This window comes from Cheilinus undulatus, linkage group 15 (genome assembly GCF_018320785.1).
Source record: "Cheilinus undulatus linkage group 15, ASM1832078v1, whole genome shotgun sequence".
Classification (NCBI taxonomy): domain Eukaryota; kingdom Metazoa; phylum Chordata; class Actinopteri; order Labriformes; family Labridae; genus Cheilinus; species Cheilinus undulatus.
In genome coordinates, this window is record NC_054879.1 from 39,763,779 (window position 1) to 39,773,597 (window position 9,819).

Below are 9,819 nucleotides of genomic sequence, written 5' to 3' on the forward strand. Positions count from 1 at the left end.
CAGTCCGTACGGCACATCTCCGAGGGTCTTGTCAACAGCTCCAGGAGAGTCTGATAGACTGTGTCAGCGCCATCTTTTCAGGGCGGCTGTCAACACCAGCTTTGTATCAACCTTCATTGGGACAGAGCACGAGAAACACAAACAAGCCCTGCGGGAGATGTACCGCAATGCATCTGAGAGAAATTCCAAATGACAAGAGTAAGAAAAACAATGGTAAATTGACAGAAGTTCAAGCTCTTCAAATCTTACTTAATTGCATTTAATTGTACCCCATTTACAAATGTGTATCAATGAGAGCTGAAGCGATCTGTTATGTAGAAGATGAAAAGAAAAGTGTTTGATTCTCCTGCCGGTCTATGTCAACTGCATTCATGGAGATTCCTGCGGGCATGATGAAACTAGTCCTGTCGTGACTTGTGCACTTTATGTTAGATTATCCACTGATAATGAGGCATGTATATGTGGCGTGCGTCTCATTCATGAAAGATGTAAAACCACATTACCTTGGAGCACTGCTTGTGATTCTGGCACCACACCAAGGATCCATTATTCTGGAAAAGGAGACAGGAAAACATCAGTGATCAGAATATTGTTGAGAAATGCATAAACATCAGCAAGTTTGACAACTGAATATTCACTTTTAACACTTTCCATTTTAAGCAGCGGAAAGGCGGTGCATTTCAAAGACAGAATCCGAGCCACCTTTGCATGCTGAGTGCGTGTAACCCAAGCAGGAACGTGGGGTCACCGGCACCAGAGCCGGGGCAAACCTCTGGTCAGTTTCAGCCAAGCATGGCGACATCAGCTTTTTCTGACGACTTCTTTGATCTTTCAACAGACGTCCCCAAGGTCAGTGAGGCGGGAACTGATGTCAGCACTCCTGTGCAGACTGCAGATACTGCCAATTTCCTCTAATTGCTGGGGAAGTGCCACCTTCTGTGATCCAACAAGGCAAACATTTGGTCCCAATAGAACTGTGTATTTCTAAAGCCTCTATGTGTAAATATGGAGAGTTGTCGAGCGAAGGGCCAGTGGGAGTAAATGGCTTGTGCAAGTGGTCATTTCCTGAATTCTAATAGGGTGAGGAATTATACTGTCGTCCTCTGCAAACATAATTGTGCTTGGATGGCTAAGTGCAAGGCTAGTGCTCCAGAATAAATGACCAGTTGATAAACATGAAAGAAGTGAAATCTCTTTAAGTGATGTGCATACCAAAAGAGACATTTGGGTCAGTGTTGAAAACAGACCTCTGAAGATGTGGGAAACAAGCTATGGAATTAGCCCTATTATATCATTTAGGCTTATTTGGAAACGCTCTAGTTGACTATCCCACTTTTTGTAGATTAGGATGAAAATGGAATTAACTTTTGAGCGTCTCAATGGAGAAAAGAAAAACATTCACTCTTGTTTAGCTCATTTTTTGGTCTCCTCCAACTCCCATTTGCTCATAGATTGTATGTAAAGACGTAAGGAATAACTGCTGCCTCAACTGGCTGCAGTGTATGTCTTAAACCTCGCCTTGTCAATATTCACAGATGGAACAACTTTCTCACTTTCACAGACCGTTATCACCATATATCTCTGAACAGTTAAACACGCTAAAACTTTTAAAATAAAATCATATTAATCTTTCATCCAGGGTTATGGTAAGGGTCAATAAAACGGTTAAAGTTTAAAGTTAAAAGCCTGACCTGCAAAAAATCACAAAATTATTCATAAATCTGAGTAAACAGTCTGCTTGCAGGAAAAAAAGCTCAGTGAAAAACATTCTAACACAGTAAGCCTAGCTTATGTAGCTCCATTAGCTGCTTAAGCTATGTAGACAACTGAGCTACAAAGCTAGTGTAGCTAAAGCTAAGCTCAAAAAGCAGCTAAGTAAGTTTCATATCCACTTTATCTATGTAGCTAAGTTAGCTTAAGCTACTTTTGCCAAAGCTTAATTTGCTAAAGGTAACTTAGCTATAAATAACTTAGCTACATTATTAATGTGGCTAAAGTTAATCTCAAAAAGCAGCTATGTAAGCTTTATATCTACGTTCTCTATGTAGTTAAGTTAGCATTGCAAAAGTTTACATTGCTGACGCTAACATAGCTATAGATTACATAGCTACATAGCTAACGTAGTTTAAGCCAAGCTCAGCAAGTAACAATGTAAGCTACGTATTTATGTTATCTATGTAGCTAAGTTAGCTTACGCCATATTTGCTGAAGCTCACCATGCTAAAGCTAACTTAGCCATAGATAACAGAGCTTCATGGTTAATGTAACAACATAACAACAAGCTCACAAAGCAGCTATGACAGCTATGTAGATATGTTATCTATATAGCTACGTTGGCTCTGTGTGTTAAAGCTCATGCTGCTAAAGCTAATTTAACTAGATTGATTATTTTGTAATGTTATGAATGTAGCAAGCATTGCTAAGTTAGCTGTAGCTAAAGCCAACACATTTAAAGTGAGGCACCGTTTGTGTAACTTCTTCTAAAACGGTTGATACATAATTAATACTGGATTAGACCTCTGACTTTTTCCTCTGTTTTATTTATAAAATGTTGCTTAGTCTGTAATGGTTGCAATGTGGTTATTTTGTGAATGCAACGACTAGACTTTGTTTCTGAATAAAGTTAAATTTAAAAGTAAAATCTAAAACTGAAAATACACTTCCTGTTTGAGATATAAGGTGCCTGAGATTACCATGTAAGAGTAGTCATCAGAGATATACAGTCTTCAGCCAGAGTCCTTTTGAACGACTTCTGTCCAGGGTTCAATCCTGTGTATTTTCATTTTAATTTGCCATTTGATGAAGAAAAGAGCGAATTTAACATCATGATTGACAGTCCTGATGGTAAATTCAGCTCATGCCGTGTTCTCAACCAAATTAGCAGAGCAAAGAAGTAAAAGAAGGAAAATGTTACAAAAACTTACAAAACATTTAATGAACTTTCATTATCAGCTCATGTCACATTAGTATTCTGGCTTCAGTTCAGTTTAGTGGTGAAAGGCATGCGATTCATATTAATTTTCAGTCAGTTAAGTCTTGTTTTGCATTAAGGACTGTTTCCATTGAAGCACTGTCCTCCATTAGCAGGGTTAGGTATTGTTTTTTCTGATAACTGTGCTAAATTGAGGCCTAATGGTGCCTAAACAGTGCCTGAATCAAAACTTTTGAGAGAAAAAGTCAACGGGAGAATAAAAGCTGTCTGGGTTTCATAAATAATTTGCAGAAATAACTTTTAGAGATGCCAGAGGAACATGGAATATGAAAAGGCAACTAGTGTAACTTCTTTGTGGAAGAGGCTCAAGCAACATTCATATACTGGTGTTGCATCAGAGACAGAGTAAATGTGTCAGTCAATGTAATTACTTCCTTGGTGGGGAAATGCAAGCAGAGCAGAGACATTACTCCAGACAGCAAAACAATTTACAGACATTCATGCTTGGCTGAAATAAAGTGAGTGCACATAAATCACACAAACGCTGTATTTCTTGCCTTTGATTTGGAGCAGGGGTCACAATGGGGTGGCAGGGTATCAAAGTGAAGTATCAATATCTGTGTTGAAATTCAGTCCAGTGGATATCAGTACTATTTACTTAACAGAAACCCCAAGTCTTTGTTTTACTGATGAAATTTACATTATGGGGGAGAAAAGCTGTTAAAAGTGTCCTATCCGGCTATCATTGGGGGCAACTTGCAAAGCATTCCGGGATCACTTGCAGCATTGTCTGTACAGATTTCAGATGTGCGTTGCTAAATGACATTGTAACACTGTAACATGAACAAAGAAGGCCACTTTCAACCGCTTTTCTTCTTTATTATTTGAAATTGATCCATGAAACAAATATTATCTTATCCTATAATTATCTTAAATAACGTAGCGCAGTTTAAATGAACAAGTTGCCAAGCTGGGTGCAACTAAGCAGTCTGTCTCTACTTGTTATCTTTTCTAATTGTTTTGATTGAGAGCCCCCTGGAGGCCTAGATAGAGCCTAAGCAGATCATATGAGCTGAATGAAACAATATGAAGTATGTTAAGTAGGGATGTGCGTGGTAATCGGTAAAACAGTTAACTTTGTTTCTCAAATTAGCCAGTGCAGGATTAACTGGTCGGTTAAACTAATTAACAATCATTTTTTTATGAACATGGGCTTGAAATCCTGGTCTGCAATGCTCTTTTAAACTGTAATGAACCTCCCACCACTAGAGGTTGCTGTAGCTTCAGTTAATAGCCGCTGCCTTTCTGTCTGATCCTTCACCGAATGTAAATATGAGAATCTCAGCAGTGGCTTAGCGGCTAGCTTGTAGGAACACTGCGGTACGACCATTTTATAAAGTAGTAAATGGAAATAAAGTGGTATGTAGGCTGTCGAGGGTTAAACTCACGTGTAACTACTCAACGAAGTGAAAAGAGGCCATATACCAAAGCAGGATATTAGTCTGCAAAGAGAAATGAAGGCTGGTAGCACTAGCTGCTAATGTTAGCTACGCTGTAGAGAGTATACCAGGTTAACATTACACCAGCTAACACAATGACCCTGTGAGGAATATGACTGTTTTCTGGAGATTTCTTATTCTTCAGACTAGTCGGTTAAACAACATTTAAATAAGCATTTAGCCAAATAGGGAAATAGACGTTAAGTCATGGGGAGCAGCAAAGCGAGCCACAAAAGCTAAACTGTAAAAACCATACCTTTATTTTATCCAGTTAGACTATTAAAGCTGCATGTTCTACCGCCTATTTTTTACTCATGTTCTCTACACATCTGGATAAATGATAAGGTAAAACTTTAACAAGATCCATTAATGAATTCATTCTAGTCGTTAACCTATATCTGAGCTTCACTTTTGGATGTCCCTGCGCTTCTTTAATGAAAACAATGAAACACAGAATAAAGCCAAACTTTAGGGGTTTTGAAGGCAAAAAGTCTGCTTAAGTTCAATGTCAAGTTCAAAGCCCTTTCCCACAATGTAATCCAGAAGAAATTTCCCATGAGACCTTGGGAGAGAACTTATCATTAAAGGGTTTAATTTGACATCCAGTACCAGTAAGTGCTTTGCTTTTAGTGTCATGGATAATGGTCCAACGGCTTCAAAGGAATCTGTGATTGTTTGGTCATGTCTTAGGAGAATCACCTCAACAAAAAAACGGCAGATAAGGATGAAAAATACACAAGGAGACTAATAGCTGTTTCATTTGGTACTGAAGGAAAGTAGGAATGAGCGCTGACTTGGCTGAGAGGTTTAATGTAGATGTGACCTTTCGTGGCGTAATAGAAAACCTCCTATGTGTTTGGCCAATTTTTGATTAGAATTTGATTTTACCCTCATTTCCTGTACTGTACAACATAATTAAAATCCCTTTTTGTTTGGTTAGCGCCTTATAAAAAGCCAAACCCCTTCTTGTTGACACATTGTAAATAAAACCTTGACATTTACACTCACATGGGGATAATTTATACTGATTGTCACAACTCTAGACCATGTTTTAAATCATCAATCGGGCTTTTTTGACACCTCTTATTGCCCATCCATCATCCATGACAGCTCCAGATCCGCAGAGGGGCTAATTTTGATGTGTGACAGCATCCGTGCAGCAGAGACGCTCAGCAGGATGTTGCCCCAGCTGTCCAGGCCTGACCCCACCATGTCAGGGACCAACGGGGGAATAATTATAGGTCAGGACTTCATCCCTCTGACTCACCGTGACATTCCTCTGCAGGCTGAACATTATGCAGCGCTGAGGACTGTCAAGGACTCGGCTGAATGAACGCTTTCCAGATATCCTCCTGTGTGACCGCCGGGGTCGAGGAGACCAGACAACAGTGGATGCGTTGAACTCGCAGCTTTGTCGGTGACACCGGTGGAGTCGTGTAAACAGAGGGGAGGTTATCACACAGATACATTATGGCTGTTGTCAGCTGAGAAGGCAGAGCAGGTGGCCAGGGGCGTGTTGTATTGTCTAGACAACTGAGAGGAACACGCACAAAAAACCCTTTTATCTGCGAGGATAGCATTCCACCTTTTGAAAGTGGAAATCTTTTGTTTCCTCCGAGGCTCTGATTTGGATTAAACAGATCTCAGATTACACTGGTGGACGCTTTTTTAAATCTTGTTGGAAAATCCAGCCAGTGTGGGAGACCTTGTGGGACACCTTCGAGGCTAAGGATACAGGACTTCAAAGGACAGACGGGTGTCTCTGAGTGTCCTTTAAGAGCCGAGAGGTCCTCAGGCAACACTAAAATAACTGATCCTTCAGGGCAGCGCTGAAATAAAGAGCCTTAAGATTTTGACTGGAGTGGGTGCGACTGTGTGGTCATCCTGCTCATCCATTATTCACTTTTTATGAATTATTTGACAGGGGCTCTGAAAGTGAGCTAATGCGCCCAGCGCACATCCAATGTTAACATAAAAGGGTGTTTCAAAGATTTCAAACAACGCTGGGTGTAAAGTTGTCCCCGCTTTGGAATGAAGGCTATTTGTCAAGTGAAGGGTGTAGCAGCACTGGAAGGCAGCGATTTACACACAACACTGTCATGCTTTAAAAGCATTTACAGGGAGGTGAGGCCAAGCTACATAGACCCCTTATTCATCCGCTGTCTTCACTAATGAAAAACTCCTCACATGAGACGAGCGCTGGCTGCGGTTTGATTCCACCGCAGGTTATTTAATATCAAAGGCGAAAACAAGGGGACACGGAAAAACTACTTTCCAATGTTTTTTCTTCCCTCCACTCGCAGCACAAATCTCTCAGTTAAGATGCTTTGACGTCGCTGCACAGCACATTAGAAATGAATGAGTGGATTTAAAAAATGTTGGATTTTTATTGCTTTGACTGTAATAACAAGACCTCATGGACACACCTTGTTTTTGGCTTCACACGTCCCCCACATAAATAATCCACTACAAGGCTGATGCTTTCAGACTACATGATTGCACAGGGCTCCCAGCTCGCTCTTAATATTTTAGAGTGTCCGAGGCTAATATTTACGGTTGGGTGTTGCCCTCTGTCCATCATAGCCGGGTGACAAGTCCCCCAAATGTGGAGTAAAATGTCAATAAATCTGTATTTGGAAATAGTATTACAACAATAAATCCACAGTCATAATAAATGTGACAGCTAATGGACTACCCACAGTTCTACTAGCACTGGGACTCCATGCTTGTTTCCATTTCACACTTCTTCATAATGGCATCAATTAAAACAAAGCCTCTGATTTTTCCTTGCCACATCAAAAGAAAAACATCTGCAAGCGCTAAATTTGTCATTCCAATGTTCTCAGGATTTTGAGTTCCAGCTGCAAAAATGTGTTAAAGACAAATTGTCTCCAACAAAGTTATGGTCCGTATAGATTACGAGATATTGAGTCGATGCAGTAAAATATTAGAAAACAGAGGATAAAAGTCACAGCCAACAGGCACGGAAAGTTTTTCAGTCTTCCCATCGAGTATTAAATGACCCCTGAAGGATGTCCGAGTTGAATTAAGAGGTCTGTCGTCTCGATCACTGGAGTGGAGCTCGGAGCTGTAATAAGATCTGGCAGAGGAAGCACATCCACCTGTAGGCTCTGCTGACTGAGCATGCTCCACTGTTGTGGCAACAGCACATTAGAGCTTATCACATTTAGCACAATTGGGCGCCGGCATTTAGCAGGAAGGTGACCTCTGCGGTGCAAAGGAATCGGTAGCCCGGCGTGGATCCTCTGCATGCCTATGAGGTGTGATGCTGGCATTTATTGGCAGGGCCAGGGGGTAGAGGGCAGAGAGGAGGGGGGGGGGAAGCAGGGGGGGGACCATATGTTTTTGCAGCTGACCAGACCCCCCATTTTCACATGAAAGGACCGTGCATTAGAGAGCGCTTGCAGACTATCAACAATTGCTTTCTATTCTTAGACGTGCACGCTCGCTAGAGCAACCTTTGCTTATCACAAACCACAGAAATGCTTTAGACAAACACCTCCCCTCATTGAGGGGATGGCCGCTCCAGACTCTCAGGCTCTGCACTCAATTATACACACTATTAGCAGTATATTAGAGGTGAGACTTCCATCACTTATTTGACTTCTCAGGCAGCTTGTGACTAATTTCATTCCCAAAGTTTGCAACCCAGGGCAGCAATATACTGCTGGAATCTCTCAAACAAAGCCCTTACTTACTCTGCTTGCCAAGTTGTGAATTAAGAAACACTGTTTTCAATCAGTGTCCTTTGGATGCACAGCACTGCTGTTCTCTATCTACTCATTGTGCAGACATTACTTACCTCAGGAGTGTATTCTCTCTTAATGAAATGGCTTGAATTAACTGCAGTAGGTGCGCTTACACCAAATCAATAAGTCTTTTCAAAGTAAAGTTAATTGGTGACAAATGCCCTCTGCTGATTAATTATACCCAATTACAAATTTAACTTGCCCCACAATGCTTCTAAACAATTAGGGATTCATTAATGCACCTTTGGGAAAGAGGAGCCCTTGCAAATGCAAATGAAGTGAGTCTAAAGGCGGTCACCGGATAGATAGCTGGTGAATAGGAGCAGAGGGGAGAAGGATCAGTGACCAGAGCCTTCTTTATTCTGGAGTCCTGGGAGGGGGGAACAGTGTGTCCAGTGGAGGGTGAAAAACAACTTCTGACACCACATACTAAATCAAAAGAGGAATACAGCTAATTTATAGTCAGCTTAGCTCTAAGTCTGCAGCATGCAACATGTTTTAGGGAGTCTGGTGCGCAAATCCTGCTTAAGCAGAGAAGAAGTGGGTTAAAAAAATATCACTCATTTTCCTTAAGTATGGCAACTAATGAATGGAAACTGGCGTCTACATTTCTCAGTTTCTTACATATTGCAGCCAGGCTGTATGGGAGAACTTTGCAAGCAGCTGAAAGCTTCAGAAAGATGCATATCTGCAACTGGTGCTTTTACACTGGTTTTCAGATACGTCTTACATCTTTGTCAGTGATCAACCCAGACAGAACACACAAGTGAGAAAGTATCTCAGCACCATTAGTGACCTGTCTCTGCCTCCCCACTACGGAGAAACAGGTTTGACTTATGAGGCAAGAATCGCCTGGCACATGTTTATTCATGATAAATTACCCAAACGTTGTGTTTATTTCTGATTTTCTACTCATTTCCGGAAGTTTCTGAGCGCAGGACCACATGCTCTTCCTACCTGGGAGTGCTTGAAAAAAGCAGAGATGCGAGTGATGTGCAGACTGAGGCATCTCGAGGCGCATCTCGCTCGGTAAATACTGGCAGTGAAGAAAGAGTCGTCCTGCTTCCTCGCGGACACACTCCCCGGGCTCGTTAACGCGGTAATCCACAAACATAGCGTCACGTACACGTTCAGGCTCCTGGAAAACATGGTCCCGCGGTTGTGTATTTAATCCCTCCACGGATCGGACAATACTGCGTGCAGGCTCCGCCGGAGAAACTAAAGAAACTTCAATTATACACTGGGGAGGAGTCAGGGGGCTCACGTGCGCTGCGATTGGACGCTCGCGCGCTGACTGACAGACACGAGGAGCGTTGGAGCAGGTAGGCTGCTGCTGCATAGTGCTGCTCTGTGATCAAAACAGGAGCAGGTTGTCTCAGACAGAAAGTCTGTTCTCATGACGTATGATTTAATGAGAACTAATTAGAGAATGAGACACAGAATGAGTGTTTACCCTATTTTAAGAAACTCACCCAGCACGTGAACAGTAAACAATTTGCTTGTGTGTTTTGTGTGTAGCCTCTTGTGGTTAATTAATGACCGTATAGTCTGACTTTCAGACTTCTGGTAGCCATTATAAACCTTTAAAGTGTTTTGTTAATGTAGGCTTATGTTGAAT

General features: G+C 41.6%; 1 protein-coding gene across 1 annotated transcript in view; it reads right to left on the reverse strand.

The window, feature by feature from the left end:
* The window catches only part of LOC121522300 (anosmin-1), a 79,870-nt gene extending 70,471 nt beyond the window's left edge, over nt 1-9,399 (reverse strand). The window contains exons 1-2 of the mRNA XM_041806505.1: nt 9,159-9,399; nt 504-551 (exon numbers count right to left, since the gene is read on the reverse strand). Of these exons, the coding sequence (XP_041662439.1) occupies nt 504-551; nt 9,159-9,350 (240 nt within the window). The 5' untranslated portion in view covers nt 9,351-9,399. The remainder of the gene's footprint in view (nt 1-503; nt 552-9,158) is intronic.
* Nucleotides 9,400-9,819: the final 420 nt, after the last annotated feature.